Below are 25196 nucleotides of genomic sequence, written 5' to 3' on the forward strand. Positions count from 1 at the left end.
ACAAAAGGAAGTCATGTAGACTGCTCTTCCACCCATGTTCACCTAGTTTGTTGAGTCATTCTTTATGTTTGTCAGCTATTTTGACCTCTAACCCTGCCCTGTGCATTTAAAATAACTCAGGTGTAACAGTGGCTCCAACAGCAATAACAGCAGGTGCTATTTATTGTGTCAAGAGTGATTCTTTTGACGAGAAAATGCAAAATGAGATAATGAAAGTAAATCTTGACTGTGATGTTTGTCAGCATGACTGAGTCCAGTTAATGGAGCTTGAGCTGATTTTCTGTTTTCTCACTCCTGAGATTAAACCAATTATTTAACTTCAATTCAGTTAGCTTACATTTTAAAGGCAGCTAGAAAATGTATGTTTTTAAGTTAAAACAGCTTATATATTTTTACAGCATACGTCAATGTTTCAAAGTACTTGTCCTTTACTAGAGAGGCGTAAATTTGTTCTACCTTATACTCCTCATTTCATAAGTAAAGATTCTTTTTACTCCACTACATTTATTTGACAGCTGCAGAACTAAGATTTTATATTACTTTATAAATGAAATGTATTATCGTCATTATTAAGTGTGATGCATTGTTATAACTGCAGAATGAGAAACAGATTTCAAGGCCCAATAAGTGTGTACACAAACATGTACACGGAATTTGACTTTGGTTTCTGTTGCCCTCAGTGTACAAACACAGAAATAGACCTACAGTTAAAACAAGGACAACAAAGCGGAACAAAGGTAAACGTAACATTCTAGTACAGCAATATTTTTTAATACTTATGTCGGCTGCATTTACTCTGCAAGTGTTTGTGGCATCACTTTTATCTGTAATTCACTTCTTAACACCTATTTGTATACAAAGGCATTTTCTTAACTTTTATTTAATGAATTATTTTAATTATTTTATTTAGTTGTATTATTTGCATTTTACTCTCTCATATGTAGTGTGAAGTTAAATAATTCAGGACAGTTTTTGGTAGATTACAAAGACACCCCCCCCCCCCCCCAAAAATAAAATGCAACATCCTACAACCATTTTTGTTTTTATAGCCTTATTGTTTTAGCTGCACTTCTATTACCAACAAGAGATAGTCATCATGGCCACGTAGTTTACCTGGCAAGTTCCGGGATCAGAGAGTTGTTTAATCTTTTCTCTGTGCATCCTAGTTATGTCAGTCCAATCAAAATGGCTATTTAATGTAAAGCACATTTGTAGTAACAATGCAGTAACATATTTGGTGATTGGCTGCGCATAGTTAAAGAACCTCAGATGTAAAATCTTATTTGTCCCATTTTATCTGGTGTCTCAAGTTATCTAGATCCCTTTGCGCAAGGTTGTATAACTTTTAAACAGTTTTTAAATAGTTTTAATTTCCTTTATTTTTGTAAAGCACTTTGTAACTTTGTTTTGAAAAGCACTAAATAAATTAAATGCATCATTATTATTATTATTATTATTATTATTATTATGACCCGTGTACACACACACACACATATATATATATTTATATATTTAACTGGCATATATATATATATATATATATATAAAGTATACAGTATAAACGGTACTAACGGGGGGAGGTCCTTACTGTGTTCCTGTGGGCTCGCGGACTGATTGGAACCCTGAGCACGAGACAGCTGTCCACTGAGGCTCCTTCTGCGCATATGCGGAACACAGAGCGGAGAGAAGAGGGAGCGGAGAAGGAGCTCATCATATTTGGAGTATTTACAGTAGAAAGAAGTTTCCTTCTCCGCGGAACTAAAGACAAACACACAGGTAGGACAGTCCACATGACACACGCACACACTTAGGCACAATATAAACGCGGTTTCATCTATTTTTAGACAGGTAAATGAAGTTAAGTTAGTCAGCGGCTGTTGACTTAGCCCGGTGGCAAAGTTTTGCTTACCTCATTAGCATGAGCAAACTTGTCGTGTGTGAACACTGTGGCTTCCTTGAGACGTCTTCGACACGCTTTTGTTTTGACGTTAAGTTAGGGGAGTTTTACAGTACGTGTCAAAAGAGAAAGTGTGTTCAGGGAGAGTTGTCAGAGTTGAAAACAGCTGTTGGATAATCAAGAGGTTTCAGTTGGTGCTTGAGAAACGCCTGAAGTCAAACTGAGAGCAGAGAGGTTCACTTAACATATGATGAGTTGTGCTTGTTTTAACGTGAGGGATAACAGACAGAAGTCAACTGTGACAGCAAACTGTGCAAGTTTTTACTGCGCCCGCGTGACTCCATGTATTTCAGGGAAGGTGGGGCGCGAGGGCTCTGTTAATGACTTGTGACCAGAGGAATATGACCAAATAACACGGTACTGAAACACACTGTCACTGACAGCTGCTTTCTCTTTGCTTCCGGCCAGCAAGGTGTCAACAGGTCCTTAACGAGTCTTAAAATGTCTTAAATTCAAGAGGGCTCCTGGTCTGAACCCAGAGTGGGGAGCCCCTCTGTGCTGAGTTGAGCTGTGCACGTCCTCCCCATGTCAGCGTGGGCTTTCTCCGGGTACTCCAGCTTCCTCCCTCAGTCCAAAGACATGCAGGATAGGGTAATTGGCGACTCTAAATTGGCTGTGCATGTGAATGTGAGCATCTGTGTGTTACCCCTGCAATAGTCGACCCATTCAGGGTGCACCCTGCCTCTCAATCATCGTCTCCAGCCGCCTCCTGCCCAAAGGCTCCAGCCCCTCCGCAACCCCCAACAGGATAAGCAGTTAATGGAAAATGAATGAAATAACGCTAATAAAAAAAACCGTATTCGTACATAACACTTAGCTCTGCACAAAACTAGGCCTGCAACTAACGATTGTTTTCATTGTCGAGTCGACTAATCTGTAGATTTCTGTGATTAGTCGACTAATCATTTTATGGAAAAATGTGTTAAAATGTTGAAAAATGTTGGTCTGTCTCTCCCAAACCCCAAAATTATGTCATCTAATGTGTGTTATGTCATCTTGTTTCGTACTCACGCCACTCACGTTTTAGTTCACTGTCATGGGAGAGTGTGTAAAGCTGCCAATATTTGAACATAAGAAGCTGCAATAAGAGTATTTTGGGGTACTTTTCTATGAAAAATGACTCAAACCGATTAGTCGACTACTGAAATAGTCACTGATTATTTTAATAGTCGATTACTCATCGCTTAGTCGACTTATTGTTGCAGCCCTACACAAAACCACATATATACTACTTTGATACTTAAATAAGTAAAACATGATTTGTCCAGAAATCCGTCCTAAATTTGGTTAAAAGGTGTCTTGAACTGGTCTTAATAAGCATTAAATTTACCGGTCTGATGCCTGTAGACACCCTGGACGAGTCAGGACATGACAAAGTCCCCTAATTCCAAGTTCAAACCGAAACACTGTCCTAATTCTGATGATACACATGTATTTCAGTATATAGGCCACTCAAGAGGTGTTAAACTTACCAAGCAGTGGTGTTATGTATTTAAGTACATTTACATGAGTACTTCCTGGCAGAGCAGGGCTGCTATTGTGACTATTGACCTGTTGCACACTTGGTACGTTCCTACTGGCACTTAAGTTTTTATTTGCGACAGTTTAATTTGCACTACTGTATATTATTTGCACTGTTTATACTACAGGTTTTTTTCATTGCACTTTTTATGATTACCTCCTGGGCTAGTGCAACCTTAAGGAGCTTGTAGCCTTACCTGATATGATAAGTTGATGTATTTATTTCATCCAGGAGTCCTAATTGCCCGCTTGGGACAATAAAGTTTGTCTTATCTTATTATCTTTACTTTACTGGAGCACAGTTTTCAGTAGGGATGCATGGTATCCGATACATCCGATAGACTGATATGTAACATCTCATTTGACTGATAACTGACATTGATATCAATATATCCACTTAATTCTCTTCCTCATTGTGGTGATCATCATGTCTCTTCTGTAGCGGAAATACCATCATATTATGCATGCATACTGACAACTAATGCTTCAAAGAGGACATGTAGAAGGTCTGAATACAGTCGCTTTTTATTGACATGTAACAGATGAATATCAGTCTCCAGAAACTAAATAGGAAAATGCAGCTGTGGTCACAAAGTGGGATAGTCAACTCACTAATGGTACAAACTACACATTATTACACACATGACAATGACTAGCATAAACCTACAAACTACTCAGTCCAGCATGCTGGAAAATGTGGGCATTGCTACAATACTCTTATTGTGATGGCCCACCAGCAGATGGTGACACAAGATATATTTTCAATGTATCTAAAATTCATTCATTGTGTGAATTAAGAAAAAGTGTTTTAGCCAATTCCCATAGTTTATTTTAAAGCCAATTTCAGCCAATACTGATGAGGTGCTGATATTATCATGTATCCCTAACTTTCAGTATTTTCATTCGGTGAAGTCAGGTAAAATAGGCTAAATACGATTTTATATCTGTGGATCTTTGAATATTAGCAGCCAATTACCAAACATGTTATTGCACCATTACTAAATGCACTTTACTTTTTATGGGAAAGGTTTTAGAGTGGGTACTTAATGCATTCTGGTAAAGCAGGACATCTTTCTGAAGTGAAACCAGCATGCTTTTAGCACAGTAAAGTAATGGACGAAGCTACTGTGAAGTCCCCCATTGTTTTGTAGACTTCTGTTTTGAAGCCTCAAGGTTGGCTCTTTGGCTGTTTTTTTGAGCCAGAACTGACCATATTTGGGTAAGAGGCTGGAGCTGTGAAGGGGTGAGGGGTGGACCTGAAGCCGAGGACACTATCGGCAGACAGCCTGTCACTCACTGCTGCCGCCTTTAAATATGTGCAACTTAAATCATTATTCAAAATGTAAACCCTGTATTATTACAGACGTTTTGGTATTTTTGTCACAAATATTAAAGATGATGCAGTGAGTTCATGTCATGCCAAAATAGTCCAGAATTAGTCATTGCTGTCCAGCACACTCAAGAAAACAGGCACAAAAAAACCTTGATGATCTGGTGATCTTTTTTATGACATAAAACATTAATGATTTAATGACAGAAAGACTGAACTGATAAATGGATTTAACCATTTAAAAAAACCAAACATGTTTATCCCATTGTACCTGAACATGTCATCAAAGTTCTTGATGTGACTGAAGGTCCAAAGTTTCTAAAGTATTTTATATAGCCACATGTTTTCTTTATAGGATCATAGCAGAGATACATAACATAAGTTATTAAAGTAACTCCCAAGGTAGTCTTCAGAGTTCTTGGTGACTTTCTTAGTTACCTACCAAAACACGTCTTAAATTACCTGAATTAATCCCTTAGGTTACTGTGTACTGCTCCACTATAATTCAGATGTATATATTGTACCTTTTTTATCCTCTGCATTTACTAGTTATTTTGAAGAATCAGATTCAACATACAAAACAGGCGGTTGGTTTCTGAGATATGTGAATAACAGTGCAAAAAGCTTCTAACACAGTGATGCATATATAAAAAATGATAATCCATGGGTTTAATATATGATAGAATAACACCAGAGGGACCTGCTGTATTTTTAAGGGATATAAATATAAACTTAACATACCATAACTTACTTCAAATTTAGAGTGCAGGACTCTTTCACTGCAACCAAAGACAACACTGATGTTCACAGTCCCCCTCTCTTAACTGGTCTGATGTCTGCTAATCACTGATATCATTAGATCTTATCTTTACATTCCTGTTACTTCTGTGTGTTCATGCAGCTACTGATCTCTATCACTTCCTTCATATTTTACTTTAATGTGCACCACTTTATATGCTTATATCTAGACTCTGTTTTTGTTTTTACTTGGGTCATTTTATCATTATTATTATTTATACATATTTAAATTACATTGCTGGAGAGAGTCTGTGACCCAAGTTTTTTTAATGGCAGCAACTGCTCTTGCATTTGTTGTCAATTTGACAACACAGTGAATTTTAGACTTTGAACTCTTTAGTTTAAGGAATGAAAAGTTCTTTAAAAAAGCTAATAGTTGCTTAGTTGTTGTAAAGTTGCAGCCTCTTGGTGTTTCCATGGCACACTGTTGCTCACCCCTGATAGGCCATGGTGTCTACTGTGTTGAGCTGAAATGATCAGCTGTTTAATCTATTTGTGAACTGACAGAAAAGTTTGATAATTGATTAATCATTTAAGTAATTTCTCAAGCAAAAACACCCAAAATTAGCTGATTACAGCTTTTCGAATGTGAGAATTTGCAGCATTTCTCCGTTGTATGCCATTGTAAAGTTTCAGCAGTTAAAGATGTCAAGTGGGGCTCGATCAATCAGGGAAATTATATATTAATTAATAGTGACAATAATTGGTAGCTGCAGTTTTATTTTGCTGCGCTGTTAAGGTCTGACGTCTTGCAGGTTGTAATTCCAACATCACACCTCATGGTTGATAGTAGGGATGAAACTGCAGTAAAATTCCTGACATTAACTATTACCATTTAAATATTTGATTATCATTAAAACAATACTTGATTACTTTGAAAAGCTCACAGTAAATCCTGTCCATCATCAACCAAAGTTAATAATAGTCTCCCAGCTGCTGGTGTAGTTTGCAGTGTGGGTTTGTTTAGCTATTTCTTTGTTTACAGAGTGGGTGTGCAGCAGGAAAACCAGTGATGCTACTGGTCCCATGTCCTCATCTACAGTGACACTGACACTTGGGCAAGCATTTCAAAGACAGGCTATCTTTAATGCTAATTAATACATTGCTGATATCGTATCTAAGTGGCAATATGGCTAAGTGAAATATCCAAATCGCAGGAGCTGCAATTGTTTTGATAAATATACATTATGTTACATCATACAATTATAAATAAAGCATTGTGGTGCTACAGAGATATTGGAGAAGTAAGGGAACATGCTTGTTTGGTACAGACCCAAGCAAAAATCACATTATCATCATTTTTAGATTTTTTTCCAGTGAAAATTAAATGCAAAAATTACCATTCCCACTGAAATTGCAACTCATATTGCAGCTGCATTATCTGACAAAATAATTGCAATATGATATTTTTTTTTGCATGTTACACAGCCTTAATTAATGTTTACTGCTCTGCAATCAAAAGTGCACAGTGCTGCTTGTTTAATTTGTGGTTTTAAGTATAACAATGTCGTGATAATACTAGTGTGATAATTCTGGTCACTATAATTGTGATATGAAATTTTCATAGGTACCTGAAGGTGTCTTCATCAGTCAAATCACATATTCAGAATCTGCATAAATGTTGCACAGACTCTTGATACTTTACCTTCATGTTTCTCCTGCACAGACAGTATCTTTCCATGTTTACTCTCCTCTTTATTGTGGCACCCAATTTAAAAATGGATCCAGTAATAATGTATTGTTCTTCGTAATGCAGAAAATGTACCACCTACAGTTTTGTTAATGCATTAGTCATTTGTGAAGCAAGTATGTTCAGACATTTCATTAACAGCAGTTAATAAAAAATAATGAAAAGAATTGTCGTTGCCATATCTCAATACATACCACTATTCTCTGCAGACGAACGGCTGGTTCCACTCCAGTGATGTCTTCCCTGTGGTGGGAGCAGTGGCCCCTGCAGGCGGCAAACGGAACCTCTCCCCCCGGCTTCGCTGACAACAGTAGCTGCTACAGCTCCACACAGAGCACCGTGCTCAAGGGAGTGGGCTTTGGAGGAGTGCCAGTCGTGCTACTGATTGATTTCTCTGTCTTTCTGGTATGTCTAATAATCGACTGTGTCTGTCTGCCTGTGATGTGATCAACTGAGAGAAGACTGCGAATCTGTCTGTGTTGTCCTCAGAGGCAAGAGACAGTCCCTACCAAAGTGCTTTATGTTTTCTTTGTTTCTTTTACTAAAAAATTTGTAGAGAATATATTTCCCATTTTGGAATATTAAGCAATACACTAACTAGTGAACTGCTCAATCATTTCAGCAACCACTTCTTTATTTGTGTCAGTGATGCAACAAAATATATTTTACCATGTGCCATGAGGTGAAAGCTGATTGTTTCTACTTCTCATGCCACCTACAGGTGTTGCTGGTCGTCTTCTCTATAATCAGGAGGAAGTTCTGGGACTATGGGCGTCTGGCATTGGTTGCAGACAACGATGGGTCAGTTCATGATCTCACACACTCAAAGTTTCACTATTGGACAGATTCTAAATGTGAATTACTGACGATGACAACCGACGATTTGCTTTGGTCCTTGACTCTGTACTTTCTGTGTCAGGTTTACTGATTCAACACGCCGTCGCTATGGACACAAGTCATCCTTAGTGGCCAGTGTGGATGAGTTTGAGCAGGAACTGGTATGTAAAAGAAAATCTTTGTCATCAATTTCAGCACAAAATTCAGTATTTATAATGGATAAATAAATAGCCCTATTAACCAAGAGGCGTAGCCATAAAATAATATCACGATATTTCAGGGTATTTTTGCAATGACAATATTCTTAGCGACATGACAGATTAGTTAAAAAATAAATGATTATTAATTTAAGAGCATATAATTGCAACAAAATAAGTGATATAGTTTTACAGTTTGCCTTCAAATATTCAGTAAAAACTAAAAATGATCTCTCATTTCTTTAGTTTGTGAACAACAACAGTAACTCAGAGTGAGATTCAGATTCTGTGTACAATATTAATAGTTCAACAAAATAAAATCTACCACAAATTACACATTTAAACAGCTCCCAAATACAAAAAATGTCCCCTGGGATCTATATATATATAAATCAATAGGTGATTTCCTTCTTTTAGTAAAAGCCTAAATTATTGAGTTGTTTTTTTCCACCTGGACCTTTATGCTCTGCCATTTCTCCTCTAATCATCACGCTGTAACCTGTGACAGGCTGTTATGACACCAGAACTATCACACATTCACATATATGGAGTTTATTGTCGAGAGGTGAGCGTCACGTAGGTTTACATTACCAAAGGTTTATGACAAAATCACTGAATGACAGCAGCACAGTGAGAGAGGACAGGGAGAGACGCTGTGCTGCTGCCAGAGGAGCCGCTGAATGAGTTCCCTCTGAGCAGTAAGTCACTAAAAGAGTCTGAGAAGTCCGGGGCTGTTCATAAAACATTCAGGACACCACAGTTTATTCCACACTACTGAAGCTGCTCCTCTTTTTGGAACCACTGTAGAGTTTCTTGTTGTTACCATGGGTAACAGTATGATGTCAATATGTCATTGTCAATATGAGTATCGTGATATGAATATAAATTTTTCATATTTTTTTTCTCTCTTCGTTTTTGCTCTCTTTGTTCAGCGCAGACATGCAAGTTTACTTCACAAATTCAGCATAACACGGGTCAAATAATTGAATAATAGCCTAAAGATTGAAGATTGAGCCATACAGGACTTACCAAATATTTCTCATTAGTATAATCTTCACTGTATGTTTGTGCAATAAAAACATCTCTCCTCCTGTTCAGGGATTCTGCTCCTGGCTGCCTTACATCCTCAGAATGGAGTGAGTAATCCTGTGGTTTGTTGTCTGTTCTGTTGGTTGTTGTTTCATAACTTATGGCTCAATCGTGGCTGTTTCATCAGGCTCTGTATACGAGTTGGTTCTTGCTACTCTGTGTCTGTGTGTGTTTCAGTGAGGACAAAATAAAAACCAGATGTGGCATGGATGCTGTTCACTACCTGTCATTCCAGCGTCATCTCCTCATTCTGCTCATGGTCGTAACTGTCACCTCCCTGGCAATCATACTGCCTGTCAACATGACTGGAGACCTGCTGGGTGAGTTTTGCTCTGTTCTCTGTCTGTTAAAGGAATGCTGCAGCACCTAAATGACCATTTGTATATCAGCTGACTTACTGTTTTTTTTGTTTGTTTGTTTTTCTTGCATGCCTCCAGTGAACGAATACAATACAGTTATATTACCTTATATTCTTATAGTTTGGCTGCTTGTATTCTGATCTTTTTGTGTTCATTCTTGTCTCTTTTTATTTACATTTCTGCTCAAAGTAAATGTGTTGTTTTAATGTTGTTTATTTCTTTCAGATAATGATCCACACAGTTTTGGAAGGACAACTGTTGGGAATCTTCAAAAGGGGTAATAAGAGTGTGACAAAAACTGTCTGGAAGATCCGTGAAAACAGTTTTGTGTCTTGGTCATGACAAAGTGCTTCTTGGTGTCTTGTCATTTTTGCTTCTAGAAACAACCTGTTGTGGCTGCACACAGTGTTTGCAGTCCTGTACCTGATCCTGACAGTTGTTCTGCTGAGACATTACACGTCACAACTGAAAGGCATGCGCAGAGAAACAGTGAGTCACTCTCTACTAGGCCACAAGATCTGATGTCATAAAAAAAGTATGAGTATTCACACTTGGTTTAAATGCATCTCACAAATGTACACATTTAAACTTTGTCCACATTACTTGATTTGCTGTCTTATTTATTTTACATTGGATTGTCTAGGACAGGGGTCGGCAACCTCTACTATCAAAAGAGCCGTTTTTGGCCCACCCAAAAAAAAGTAAAAAAAAAAACCATGTCTGGAGCCACATTTGGCAACACAGCCTATTTAATCTACATTAGCCTATAACATTCCCAGTAGGTCTTAATGAGCGTTCATTAATTTGCTACTTATAATTATTTGGTACTTAAACTTTGCAGCATCAGTGGTGAAAGCAAATAAATCTGTCCACTCACTACGAAAATCTCTGTTTTCCTTTGTTTTATTTTAGATGTTTTCTTTTTCAGATTGGGAATCAATAGCTAGCCTCGCTACAGAGACTCTAGCTTAGCCATCGCTACTGACATTCTACAAATTTTAGGAGAAAGCGCCAGGCCGTAGACGTATGACACACATAGTTGATGAGATGTTTAAGCAATTTTTTTATTCAGGGTGTAGGCCACACATTTATACAGTTGGAAAGCTGTTACTTATTTCCATTTTTTTTTTTTTTTTTTGTCAAAGCCACAGGGAGCTACTTGAGAAGGGCTAAACAGCCTCATGTGGCTCCCGAGCCGCAGATTGCCTACCCCTGGTCCAGGAGGAGCTAAGCACATAATGATAGTCAGATTAGTGTTGAATTCTACAAAAGGAATGCTTCAACCCCCAGATGACCATTTGTATATCAATTACTCACCCTGTGTGTTGAATTTGTGAAGGTGACTTTGTTTTTCTCACATGTCTCCGGTCAACATAGAATTCAAAAACTGATGAATTCAAGTCAGGGGGCTCTATTTAACAACAGCTAAACTATATCAAAACATCCATTTACAGACTCTCACACAACTTGTGCAGTGTAATTCGAGTCTCATTTATCCAGTCTTATGCTCAGTACTTCTCAACCAGTCAGTCCTTTCTGACAGGCAACTGAACAGAAAGTGAAAATGTTCTATGCTCTCTTCAAAGCCAGACTCCACTGACAAAAACAGTAATTTTACCTCACTGAAAACAGGAGCTGCTGGTCTACTGCTGCCTCCACCAGGATTGGTTTGTGTTATTGTGTGACTTTGGTGTTTTCAAGGGTTAGTTCGGATTCACCGAAGTCACACAATAACTTAAACAAACTAACTGACCAAGGTTGTGGTAGACCAGCAGCTCCTGTGTTCAGTGATGTAAAATTACTGTTTTTGTCAGTGGAGTTTGGCTTTGAAGAGAGAGATAAATTTTACTTCACTTTCAGTTGGAAAGGGAAGTCTGGGAAGTACTGAGCATGTGACTGGAGAAATGAAACTTGGATTATACCGCACGAGTTGTGTGAGAGTTTGTAAACAGGTCTTTTGATTTAGTTTTACTGTTATCAAAGTTGTCCCTGTTTACTTCAATTCATCAACAATTTTTTGTTTTTGGATTCTTTGCTCACTGGAGGCATGTGAGAAAAAACTGTTTTCTTAAGGAGTTCAACATAACACAGGGTGATTAACATATTCAAAGGGTCATATTTACCCCCCGTAAACTATACCTGTAAGTAGATGTTGAATGTCACTGCTGTCACCTGACTGATCTCTCATTCTGTCTTTGTTTGTAGACCAGAAATACATTGTTTGTGTGTTCAGTTCCTAAAACAGCGACAGAGGAAGCTGTAAAGACCCATTTCATGTGAGTAGACCGAGCTGTAAAATTTACTGTAAAATTCCATATGTTGTAAAATCAAATGTTGCTCTTGCCTAAGTGTGCTTGCATGTTATCATAAATAGTAGCCACGTGTTTCGCCCCTCAATGTCAGCACTGTTTTTGTACAGAGAGGCGTACCCTTCCTGCCGAGTGTGTGCTGTGACCCTGGGCTATAACGTGGCCAAGCTCATGCACCTTGATAAGGAAAGGTGAGAAATTGGAAGTGTGATTAATGCCCTCTGTGGCACTGAGTGCATGCCAGTTGTGCACAGTTCGTTGCTGATGATTGTTTTTGATGTGTGCCACAAACAAATATTTGTTTTAGCAATATATCTAATTGATGTAGTATGTAGTGACAAACCAACAGAATTGTCACCCAGCTCAGCAGCTCTTTTTAACTCTTCAGCCTCTTACAGCTCAATATTCTGGTTTCATGGCCTCCAGAGTTTCTTATGTGTTTCAGTCTCACTTTAACTCTTCAGCAGGTAATATGTTTTTAGATGTTGCTGCAGCAAAATGGTTGCAAACAATAGCATATGAAGCATATACTAGACTTCAAAATGTGTTTAAAATGTGACAGCTCTGTGTATGGACTGCACATATGTAGGAACTGTATGTATACATTTTTTGTATCTTTAAACAGCAGGTAAGGCATGTACCTAAGACAAATTTCCTTCGGGACAATAAAGTCTATATTATCTTATGTTGAGGGACATTTACTTTAGCTTCATTTTGACTCAGTTAAACCAACTTTTTTGCCTTTAATGGACAGGACAGATTGAAATGGGGTGAGAGAGAGAGAGAGTGTGAGTGTGGAGGTTGACATGCAGCAAAGGGTTGCAAGCCGGAGTCGAACCTGCGACCGCTGCAGCGAGGCATCGCCTCTGTACATGGGGCGCCGGCACTATCCACTACGCTACTAACGCCCCAGTTAAACCAACTTTTGTGTTTTTCTTTCTTCATCCCAGGATACGAGCTGGAAAAAACCTGCGCTACTACGAGCGTGTGTTCGAGAAAACAGGGAAGCGTGAGCTGATTGACCCTCGTGTGTGTAGTCAGCTTTGTTGCTGCTCCAGCTCTTCAAAGGTGAGATGGACCAGATAGTGGAAAGGTTTGTGCAGGGTGTCTGGATGCTTTTAGGTTTTATTTTTCATGTAGAGATGTTCTGATGCTATTTTCTTCTTCCCCACACCGATACCTGAACTTGCTTAGCAGCAAATACAGAGTATTGATCCGATGCCACTGGGTTAAAAAAAAAAAATTAACAGCTGTGTACTAGTAATCCTGTTTGGGTGTGATGTGGTTGCTCTGATAGCATGGCTTTATAAGACTGCTTGGGTTGAAATTGGCAACACTTGTGCCACCCCTCGAAACTAAAGCTCTGCTACTGCACACATTTTCTTTTTACTGGTAGGACTTTCCAGTGTTTAGTATCACCATATTTCCAACATTTAGCTAACGGCTAAAGTTACATAATCTACTGAAAACAAGTTCTTTTTGCTGTTTTTTTGTTATGACTAAAAGCTCTAAATGTTGTGATAAAAGGAAAAAGGTTGCAAATATATAATATTGTATTTCATAGTATTAATGATACGTTAGACTTGCAATAAAACATATTTTACAAGCTAGGCCCAATTTTTCTTTTACCCACTTTATCCAGATATGAGTCTGTGACGGGGTGTAAAAATTTGAAGTAATATGGCTGAAATTCTCTCAGCACACTTAGCATGTAGCTAAACAAAAAAAATCTGGTTTTATACAACACATTTTGAAAGTTAAATTAAAAAAATGTTTTCCTCATGTTTTTTACATGATGGGGTGTAAATGTGTTGCGTGACAGGGAAGGTTTTGTAAGAAAAATGTACTGATAAATCAAAACTCCCCATTTGAATGTCATTTCCTCTAAGTGAATAGCACATTATTTTGCAGAAATACACTGGTGTTGAGGGGGAGAAAATGAAACTAATGGACACACAAATGATGCTGTTTTAACCAAAATATATATTTTTTTATTATTATTAACACATTTCCAATGAAAAAGGAAGTATTTACACCCCTGAAAAACAAAAAAGTCCAAGATTTCTGCAAACTTTTTAGAGTGTTACCTCACAGAAATGTACAAGAAAGGACATGAGGAAATAGAGTTATAAACTGTGGTTTAACAGAAAACAGTTAAAATGTAAAAAGTGCTGTTATATTATTTAATTTTAATTGCTTCTTTGTAATAAGTACACTTAAATTAGTGTCTCAAAGGTGGTTTCAATTAAGCATTTAATCTGCGTGTGTGTTTCTTCAGGTTGATGCGATAGAGTACTACAGCACTAAAGAAAAAGACCTGCTGGAGGAGGTGAGGAAGCAGACAGAACTGGTGCCACAGCACCCCCTGGGGATGGCCTTTGTCACCCTGCAGACTGAGGCTATGGCAAAGTAGTGAGTACCAATTTAAAGGTGTCTTTTCCTGTCAGTGCTTACGTCTATATTTACAGGTGAAGCAAACAGCAGGAGCATCTGTACTGCCCGATGTCTGGCTGTGTAGCAGCAGTGGTGTTATGTCAGCTGACTGTGCTTGTTCCTCTGCCTGATCAGGGCGGTGATCTCTTCGATTTTATCGTCACCACATGACTTAATAATGAAAGCAGGCCTTTGGCCAGTTGCCATTGTTGAGAGCTGGTAAATGTGTATCACTAACAGCTGTCATTTACTCCCTTCAGCGTTTTGAAAGACTTCAACGCACTCGAGTGTGGCGGGACAAGCTGCTGCTGCGGGAGGATGCCCCAACCTTCATCTGAGAGTGGAACTCTGAAAGTGAAGAAGTGGAACGTCAGCTATGCACCCCATCCCAAAAATGTGTACTGGTAAGATAGACCAGTCTATGACACAGTGTGTGCTCCATGCAGATCATGACTTTTTAATCTTGGTGCCAGTGAGTCTGGGCAGTAATTGAATATTATTATTAAGTGACTTTTTAGTGGAATCATGTGGTGTTACTGTTTTAGAAAATTCTGAATGGATGATTTTAATTAAATTATAATCAAACAAAATTAGTTTTTGAACTTTTAGTTTTTTGTCTGATGTAATACAGAACAGTGGGACAGTCTTCTCTTCTGCATTGATCACCACTTTGGTCGTTTTACATGTGATCTGGCAATATGACAATTTAATTTCTTCTTCAGGGTTTCCTACACTTTGATTTATTTGTGGCGGTCCTCTACGATTAAAACATCTGCCGCCAGGTTTCCATTTTCTATTTTTGGAGCTGGACGCTTCATTAGGTGCGCTGTTGGAATATATATACTGTTCAGTTATTCAGTGTGTCACACTCTGGTGGTGCAGAGCGGGTGGAGCAGCAGAATGCCAGGTGTGGTTAAAGTAAAACCTAACCATTAATTGCACTGGGTCTTAAAGTTTACTTTCATTCACAAACAGCTGCTCCTCTTATTCAGTCCAATCTTGATCAGCTCTGATTGGATCGACTGAACAATTATCCACCCGCGACTCAAAGCTCCACAAACTGCTGCTGAGGGTTAAAAGAAACAGAAGAGTGGTGCCTGCGCTGCATTCACGGACCCAGAAAAACCTCAGAATTTAGAGAGAAGACACAGACACATTGGCAAAAAAAAAAAGACAAAGACTTAAATTTTGCAAAAAATGTTTTACATTATTTTACAAAAAGCATTATGGTCTTTTAAAATAAACACTTCAGTTCACATCGGTAATATCAGGGCCAGCCCTAGACTTTTAGGGGCCCTTAGCTGGATCTGGTTTGGGGGCCCTCCTCATTGATGTGTTGCCACTTCACATGGCACTGACCAAACAAGTGTGTTGTAAATATTAGTTTAATGCTACTTTCCAGACAAGTTTCTGAGCCCGTAAGTCACCACTTCAAGTCATGACTCACGACTTCATAGCGTTCCAGGCAAGTCACGCCAAACTGTCAAAGCAACATGGGGACCGTGTGGAGTTTATGTTTGTTTATGATCACTTCTATCGCCAAAGGTGCCGGTTCCTTGCTCATTTGAGCGAAACGGTGGAGGAGAAAGGGCGCATTAGGTCACAGATGCTATTATACTTTTTATTTCACGCTATCTGTGTGTTTGGAAACGTATTTTTTATTGATATAATAACGCGTTAACATCAGGGTTATTTTTTGTCTATTTCTCACCGTGTATCACCTGCATCAACACCCGCATCCATGGGGGCTGCCATTGTTGTTTAGAGGAGTAAGGTCATTGGTTTAGAGGGCTGTGTTCTGGTAAGAGTTTACAGGTGGTAAGTTACGGGTTTGACTGCCGTTCCAGTGCACTTTCACAGGTAGAAGGTTGTAAAAACACGAGTTACGGGTTGCCTGGAATGCACCATAAAGACATAGAATGTGCAAAGAAGCAAGTAAAGACTGAAGACCTATCAGCAGCAACACTATCTTTAAATAGACAACAGTAAATATAGTATTTCTTCTAATACCCCCGAACAACCTGAATGGTCCTTCTCAGAGCCTTTTACTTTGTCTGGTTATTGTCTGAGGCATATTTTGGTGATATGTTCTCATTATGTCCAAAAATATATATATACTATATCGTGAAAAAGATGCACAGTGATGAAATGAAAAGCACTGTTTAAATAGAATGTTACCATAAAATAAAATTGCCCAAGAAAAGAGCAAAATTTAAAAAAAAAAACTTTTAATATGAACCAAAACTGTAAATCACCTGTTAATTTGGAGCACCAGTTTTTCTTCTTCTTCTTCTTCCTCTATAAAAACATTTTGACTTAGTTCCCTGTGGAAAAGGGAATAGAAATCTGTGGGAGAAATCAGAGTGTACTTTCCACACTGATATGTTTCTCTACTTTGTGTTTAACTGTCTCGTTGCTTCTGTTCTCCTGTTATCCCCGTCTTACAGGGACAATCTGTCATTGCGCGGGTTTCGCTGGTTCATGCGCTATCTGATGCTCAACTTCTTCCTGTTCTTCCTGCTCACCTTCCTCACGACTCCCACCATCATTATCAGCACCATGGACAAGTTCAACGTGACGAAGCCCATCCGCTATCTCAATGTGAGGCTCACACATGCAGACACACACACACACACACACACACACACACACACACACACACACACTTTGCCACAAATCTGTTGTTGAAGCTGTGAATCTAAAGTTTGTTTTGTTATTCCCATCTAGAGCCCCATCATCAGTCAGTTCTTCCCCACTCTCCTGCTGTGGACGTTCTCTGCACTGCTGCCAACCATAGTGTACTATTCGACAATAGGAGAGGCACACTGGAGCAGGTATTACACACACACACACACACACACACACACACACACACACTGGTAGCGCAGTAATGGTTGCTGTCAGCAGAGGAAATGTTTTGATCTGGTGCCATCTGTGTGTCAGGTCCAGTGAGCAGCTGAGCATGATGCGTAAACTGTACTTCTTCCTGCTCTTCATGGTGCTAATCCTCCCCTCGCTGGGACTCACCAGGTAATTTGCATCAGATTGAATAAGCAACGGTTTGCTCAGCATCGATGTTGATGGTTTCTCTGCAGTAATACTTAAGCTGTAGTTAACTCAAGTGTGTTTATGACTCACAGTTGACTTGTTTAATGCATAAACAGTAAAATAAAAAAGGTAATGTCAGTTGGCTGAAAGGGACTCCTCAGGCTAACAGGTGCATTGTAGTATAAATGGATTCAGGGAGAACCTTGCCTCACTTTTTCCACTCTTTTTGTTTTTCTCTGTTAGTCTTGCAGTGTTTTTCCGCTGGCTGTTTGACACAGAGTTTCTCGCAGGTGGAAAACTGAGGTTTGAGTAAGTAATCCTTTTTTTTTTAAAAAACTTATCTCTTTTTAAAATTCTCTTAAAAACATTTTCTAACAAATTAATTTGAATTGATGTATTTAAGAGTGTTGTTTGATAAGTGAATTATAAAAAGATAAAAAATCTTTCAGTTTTACTCTCTACATAAAATGGCCCTCAAGCCTCCTACAGACTGTAAGATATTATCAATCTTATAAGTTTAGTGCAACTACATTGTGCAGTCTGGCACCTTTTTATAAAGCCCCAACTTCACCTGAGCACTGTGCCCAAAGCTCCCTGAGCACAGAAAATAAGAAGACAGTTAGAGAGTACAGTCAGAGGGCAGAGTGTCTGCAGAGAAATACACTGCGACACACTTTTAGTGGGTCATAAGTGATGGTTAAGAGAGATTACTGCTGTATGGGTCTATATGCTGTATTTTAGAAAAATCCTGCATAGTGTATCTTTAAGAGTGGTTGTAATTTTAGGGCAGGAAATCCAACGTGTAGAATCATTTTGACTACATCTAGTATGGCTGAGACTTATAAATACTCACAACCTCTTCTGTGGTACCCCCTGCTACAGACGGTGTCACAACGACCACATTTTGACTCTCTCACACACACACACACACACACACACACACACACACTCACAAGGTGAAAAAACCCCCAGCTGTGGTGACATTGTCACGGCTGGTAAAAAGGTTCTTGCATAAAGCCAATTGGTTTTAATAAAAGTGCACATTTTATTTTCTCAAAATCTCCCCTTTTCATTTCTGTCTTTTCCTTATCGTCATCATTTCATTTATCTTTTTCTTTCCCCTCACATCAGGTGTGTGTTCTTACCTGACCAAGGAGCGTTTTTTGTCAACTACGTGATCACAGCGGCCCTGGTGGGCTCTGGGATGGAGCTGCTGCGGTTGCCAGGGTTACTGATGTACACCATTCGTATGGCATTTGCTCGCTCTGCTGCTGAAAGGAAATATGTCAAACAGGTTAGTAAATTGTCCATTAAAGGAATACTACACCTAAAAGTCTTTGGTGTATTTTATATCAACGTAATCTAGACCAGGGAGCACCGGTGTATTAAACTGAAGAACTACCTGTGGCTTTTTCATTGGCCTGGAGTCCTGCTCAGTTAAACTTTTATTTAGCAATGTTACAGTGAAAATATCTGGTGTTTTTTATGCTCTCTGCATGAAGGCATGTAGCAAGAAATCTTTGGTCAGGTGTTTCAGACAATGCCAGATGTATTTACAAGCATAAATTGGCCTGTAAACTGATGGACAATGTGTAATAGAAATATTTAAAGTGCTCTGGCCAGGAGTCATTCATGTATTCACTAAATTCAAGTCAATGTAAAGTTACAGAAGAAGAAAAGAACGTTTTCTTAGCAGTTTGCTTTAATGTCAGCCTCATCTCAACATTTACAAATCAACTAACATTTTGACTTCTGTTTACAGAACCAGGCCTATGAGTTTGAATATGGAGCCATGTACGGCTGGTTCCTGTGTGTGTTCACTGTCATTATGGCTTACAGCATCATATGTCCCATCATTGTGCCTTTTGGTGAGCACACACCTTCCGTCATGCACACTATATTCTCGTGATTGCTTCACTCTGTCAGCCTAAGACCTCAGTATCTCTGGCACACTTCTTTACATACAACATATTTCCAGTCACTTCCATAGTGGGGGCTTTAATGCTTGTTTTATATGTGTCTGACTCCATCAGGTCTCCTGTACATGATGCTGAAGCACCTGGTGGACAAACACAACCTGTACTTTGCCTACCTGCCTGCTCGCTTAGACCGCCAGGTCCACCTGGGAGCTGTCAATCAAGCTATGGCCGCGCCCATCATCTGCCTCATATGGCTCTACTTCTTCTCTGTCCTCAGATCAGGTTAGACACAAGAAGACTTGGAGAAAGTTAACAGTAATAACATGACCTGAGATTTACCGACTGCAGTTAAGGGGTGACTTTGCTGTTTGGCAGCCAACTTCCTTCTGTCTTGCCAGCGCCCAAATCTCCCTGCTCACCTCCCAGCGCAACATTAATTTCCAGGGCTGGTACCTGCGGTTATTCCACAGGCTAGTTAATAACATGTCGGGCAGGAAATCCAAAGTGTGGGATCATTTTGAGAAGGTGAAGGATGAACCCAAGGTGATATGTAAACTCATCTTCATTGGTCAACTACAAACATGACGTATCATCTGAAACATGGAAGTAGCTACATGCCCATTAGCCCACAGCGTCATTAACAGGCGGCTCGCTCAGTGTGTGACGTGCACTTGTAGATAAAATATAGGCCTATATTAATGAAGCTTCATTAGTACGGTTTGTATTTCTCTGTAATGTAGCACAGTGTTAACAATGTTACTGATACTATTCTTTCTCACACCTTCAACTCAAACCATTGTGTTGCCCTGCCTTATTTGTGTATGTGTGGTGTGGTGTGTTTCAGGTTTCTGGACGGCCACTTCTCTGTTCACGCTGGTGGTCCTTTGCATCACTGTCTTCATCTGCATCAGCTACACCTGCTTCGGCCTTTTCAAGTACCTCAGTCCACACAACTACACGGTGAGCGCTCAGTTTCATGTACAAACGCTGTCACATCTTTCTCGTCCTTCACGCTGAGCCCTCATTGTGTTTGTGTTCTTTCGCAGGTGAAAGACGAGGATGAGGATAAGGTGGAGGGAGTGGAAGAAAACACCATGGTACTGTACTTATTCTGTACTAAAGTCCACAGTGTGAATAAAGAGCTGATGTATTTAGGGCAGGCGTGATCTTGAGTTATCTTACCTGAGCTGAGGTGTTATTTCTCTAACCCTATTTGTCACTCTCATGGTTTGTTATTCATTTACAAAGTAAAACACCAGAGCTTTTGAGGTCAGTGTTTTCTGAACAGTGTGTTAAAGAACTGATTGTTCACACTGAGCTGTTCTTGTACTGAACTTTGGTCCTCACCAGTCACAGGTTCAGACCTAATGTTCCTCCGGAATTTTCAGGAACTTCATCTTTCCCTAATCTTCAACATTCTTTTGTGTTTAAATCATTCTTTGGCTGTTAGATGCAGTATTGCATCATACACATCAGGGAGGATGAAAGAACACACAAAAAATATGTTAATAAACATCCTTAAAGGGGAAATATGTCCATTTTTTAAAATTAACACGTAATTCCTGTACATTTTCGCATTACGTTACTCACGCAAGTTTGAATACGAGAATATTTTGTATTGACTCATTTGATACACGCCAGTAACTTGTGTCATACGCGTGTGACATCGCTGAACCGATGAATGAACTTGACTGGTACGTCCTCGGTGCCATACATCTCATAGGATCTCAAAGCTGATTGGCTATCATGGACGAATTGGTCGCTAAAGTTCAGATTTTTCAGCTCTTGTGAAAAAGCGTATAACGGCAACATCTTCTTACGTCTTCAGAAGTGCATTACTCACTGAGAAGAAAAATAACAACAACTGCTCCCCTTAAAAAATCTCAGTCGACTGAGAGTTCTCCAACGGATACGAATCTTAAACTACCGTACTGCATTGTGGGATATTTATGCCTGTAGTGTTTTTGGCTGTGCAAGAGAATAGCTCATGTTCACAAGTATTGATTGCACTTTCTTAGGACGTGGAAATAACATTGGAATCTTTAATTTAGGTGGTGTTCCTCTTTTGTTTGTTCTTCATCTCTTTTGTGTCGTATAATTACAGGTCTACCTTCCCAGAGTGCTTAATCCCAAATCACCTGCCAGCACAACAGAGGAGTCTAAACTCCAGCAGTCTTATGGCTCTACAGACGGCAGCCCGGCCCACAGCCCCACCCCCGTGACGGAGAGCATGTCCGATGGCTGAATCAGCGTGTTTCAGCGCTGAGTCAAAGCTTTGGAGTCAAGATGCCCTCGACTCCTGATCGTAAATCTGTCTTCTTTATCATTATATCAGCATCGAAGTCAGAGTTTGAATTCACCTCCATCCTACTGCTCAGTCAGACACAGTTTGTCCCACTGAGAGCAAATCTCCAGATGGTATGAGAGTAATACAGGAAATGGACTCCAAAGATATGAGCTTAAAGTACCAGTGGGGACAGTGGGTTAAATTTAAATTGCTTTCTGATGGAAAGAAGGCACAATATTAGTAGGAATTTATTTAATATATTCAGATTATTATTTGCACATGATCAGCACAAACATCCATGAGGAATTTGCTAAGTAGGGATGCACCGATTCATCAGCCAAACATCAATATTGGCTGATATTTACCTTGTTGACTGTCAGCGGCCTAAAGGCAAATAAGAATACTTTTACCAATAACAGTAGCCGATGTTTTTCTGTTGTGTCACATCAATTTTGCGCAGACTAAAAAGCAGGGCTTGAGACTAATGTCCTGTCGTCCAAGGCACAATAGAAAATTGGGACAAAGAAAGATCTTACCAGGGGTGTTATCAGGACAAAAGGACTGTCAATGTGTCAGGGGATGCATTTATCCTATTTATTCCCTGATAATGCACATTATGAACAACAAATCTGTGTTGACATCGGCAGGAGGAGAGCTAGTTATCGTTAGCTGTTAGCATCTAGAACAGAGGTTTCGACTGACTGACTATGATGCATTTAAATTTTATTCAGTAAAAAAGAGTATTTGGCAAAGGTCAACTATAACATATATGTTTGAATGTAATCTTGTAGAACAGGCCTATTCAGTTGGAGGCCCGCGGCCACGTCTGCAACCTCCGAGTGGCCCGGCTAGGGATGAGTACTGAGACGCGGTATTAAACGACCCTGATCAAAATTAATCAAGACTGTAGTATTAACAAGCTCCAACATTATCGGCTCTTTTATCAATACTTTTTAAAGTTTTGGTTTCATGTATCACAAGGCTACTTTTACTGCATTAATTTGCATTTGTTTAAAATTTGTCATTACCAAAAGCTAATTAGAAATTTCAATAGGTCACTTGTGGCTGAAAATGTCTGGCCCATCAACATTTTCTGGTTTTAAAATTAGGCTCAATTGAATTTTTAATTGGATAGCCCTACTGTTGAACTTAGTGTTTGGCGAGACTTGAATAAATAAAATTGTTTGAATGAGAATTTTTTTATGTTTTCACAGCAAATGAACATGATAATAGAGAGGGAATTAGGGCTGCCCCCTGGTAGTCGACCAAAAGTTAGTCGAACAGTAAGGTAAGGAAAAAAAACCCCGTGAAACTCTATTAGGAGCTGCGCCTTGTCAAAATAAATCAAAATCTATATGACTGGACCATGTGGGAATTTAATTTGAAAGGACAGACACAGGAAGTGTCCACGCTCAGCAGTCAGACAGGGGTCAGGTTAATTTCCAGGGCTGGTACCTGCGGTCATTCCACAGGCTAGTTAATAACATGTCGGGCAGGAAATCCAAAGTGTGGGATCATTTTGAGAAGGTGAAGGACGAACCCAAGGTGATATGTAAACTCATCTTCATTGGTCGACTACAAACATGACGTATCATCTGAAACATGGAAGTAGCTACATGCCCATTAGCCCACAGCGTCATTAACAGGCGGCTCGCTCAGTGTGTGACGTGCACTTGGAGATAAAATATAGGCCTATATTAATGAAGGTTCATTAGTACGGTTTGTATTTCTCTGTAATGTAGCACAGTGTTAACAATGTTACTGATACTGTTCTTTCTCACACCTTCAACTCAAACCACCAAAATATATCATTTAATAATTACATTAATATCATAAACATGCGGGCGACTAGTCGACTAATGGCCCTAAATGATGACTATCGGTCGACCAGGAAAATTCTTAGTTGGGGGCAGTACTACAACTTGTAAAACTTGAGAAACTTGAATAAGTACAGTTGTTTAAATGAGAAATTTTCTGATGTTTCCCCAGCAAAAGAAAACAGATATTAGAGAGGGAATTATGATGTATTATAATGGGTAAAAAGGCTTTGGAAGACATTTTAAAAATGTGTTTTTCATGACTGAATTTGTAGCTGTTCCGTTTTTTTTATCATAATGAAGATTTGTTTGGTTCCCTGACACAAAAGGGGAAATAAACAACGACAAAAACAAACAAAGCAACAACAAAAAAAACCTGTTACTGCCTATCAGCCAAATTGTTATTTTCCAACATTGGTATCGGCCCACAGTTTCACAATCGGTGCATCCCTACTGCTTCGTCTTCGATTTTTACTTTTTCTGTAGAGACCTCTCTGACCAAATCATCAAGGAATGTTTATCCAAAACCTGCCAAGTAAAAAAAAGCCATAATGTTTGTTAAACTCTGGAATTCATTCATTGCACATGCTAAAGCCAGTTACACAAGTATTACCAGAAGAAGATAATCAATCCAACAACAGTGATGCCAAAGAGTCGGACCAGCAGAGCTTTCTGTTTGTTCGTTTATCCAGATTTCTTCCCAGTGCCTTTTCTTTGATGTCAGAGGGCAACACCTGCCAAGGGAATAACTTATTGCCTCATGTTAATAATGCACTTTTTGTATCAGGAGAGGCCTGTTTTGTGTTTACTAACAACATCTTAATGCTGGCTTTTGTAATTAGACACGAGAACCAATGTTTATATCAGTATTGAAACCAAAACTTTTTGTTTAATCCACACATGAGAATTGTTAGAGACATTATGTTGTATTATTGTTTAACAATAGACAATCATGCTGTTCCTTTAATTAAGGAATGTTTTAACAGGTCAACGTTTATTTGTATTTAATGTACTTTAAAGTTATGTTTTTAGAGCTTTTTTTTAATTCTGCATTTTAACAAGGAGCTGAAACAAGAAACCTGTAACTGTACAGTGGGTTGGTACTAAGAGTGTTTAAGTTCGGACTGTATATGTAAAGAGAAACTCAGCCTTAACTTTGTATATGGTGATTTAAATTTCAATTTTACATGCTGTTTTAAAATACAACAGGAACTGCTTTACAGTTATGAGCGTGTCTTGTCATTGGGGGGCACTGTTGAGCTGCAGTGAGCAGGAGTTATTCATCCTGCAGTGAAAAAGGACAAATGCACACTGTTGCATTGAGGATTTTAAACTTATTCTGACATTGGTATGAGCCAGTTCACTGAGCGACACTTGCTGTAGCTCCACCTCCTCACCTGATCTTTCACTCGTCTCTCCCTCTCTGTTTCCTTTTGCCTCCTCCTCTCCACATTCTCATCACGGTACCTGCCTCAGCTGAGAACGACCTCTATTGTCTATGTGAGGACTTTTAGTGTGCTGTTGTTACATATGGCTAATGAAGTGCTGATCTAACAACATATACAGGTTATTAGCTGTGGTGCAAAGACGGGTTTGGACTATTGG

General features: G+C 39.1%; 1 protein-coding gene across 1 annotated transcript; it reads left to right on the forward strand.

The window, feature by feature from the left end:
• Positions 1–1672: 1672 nt before the first annotated feature.
• Positions 1673–24817, forward strand: tmem63a (transmembrane protein 63A). The gene is made up of 23 exons (XM_049589734.1): positions 1673–1776; positions 7506–7701; positions 8018–8097; positions 8216–8294; positions 9429–9466; positions 9597–9739; positions 10004–10055; positions 10159–10267; positions 11984–12054; positions 12198–12278; positions 13038–13155; positions 14366–14499; positions 14781–14924; positions 16968–17121; positions 17248–17354; positions 17464–17550; positions 17812–17877; positions 18700–18862; positions 19331–19436; positions 19602–19769; positions 20332–20447; positions 20534–20584; positions 21592–24817. The coding sequence occupies exons 2-23, from the start codon at positions 7531–7533 to the stop codon at positions 21730–21732; spliced, it is 2379 nt and encodes a 792-aa protein (XP_049445691.1). The 5' UTR covers positions 1673–1776; positions 7506–7530; the 3' UTR covers positions 21733–24817.
• The last annotated feature ends 379 nt before the right edge of the window (positions 24818–25196 follow it).

This window comes from Epinephelus fuscoguttatus, linkage group LG11 (assembly GCF_011397635.1).
Source record: "Epinephelus fuscoguttatus linkage group LG11, E.fuscoguttatus.final_Chr_v1".
Lineage (NCBI taxonomy): Eukaryota > Metazoa > Chordata > Actinopteri > Perciformes > Serranidae > Epinephelus > Epinephelus fuscoguttatus.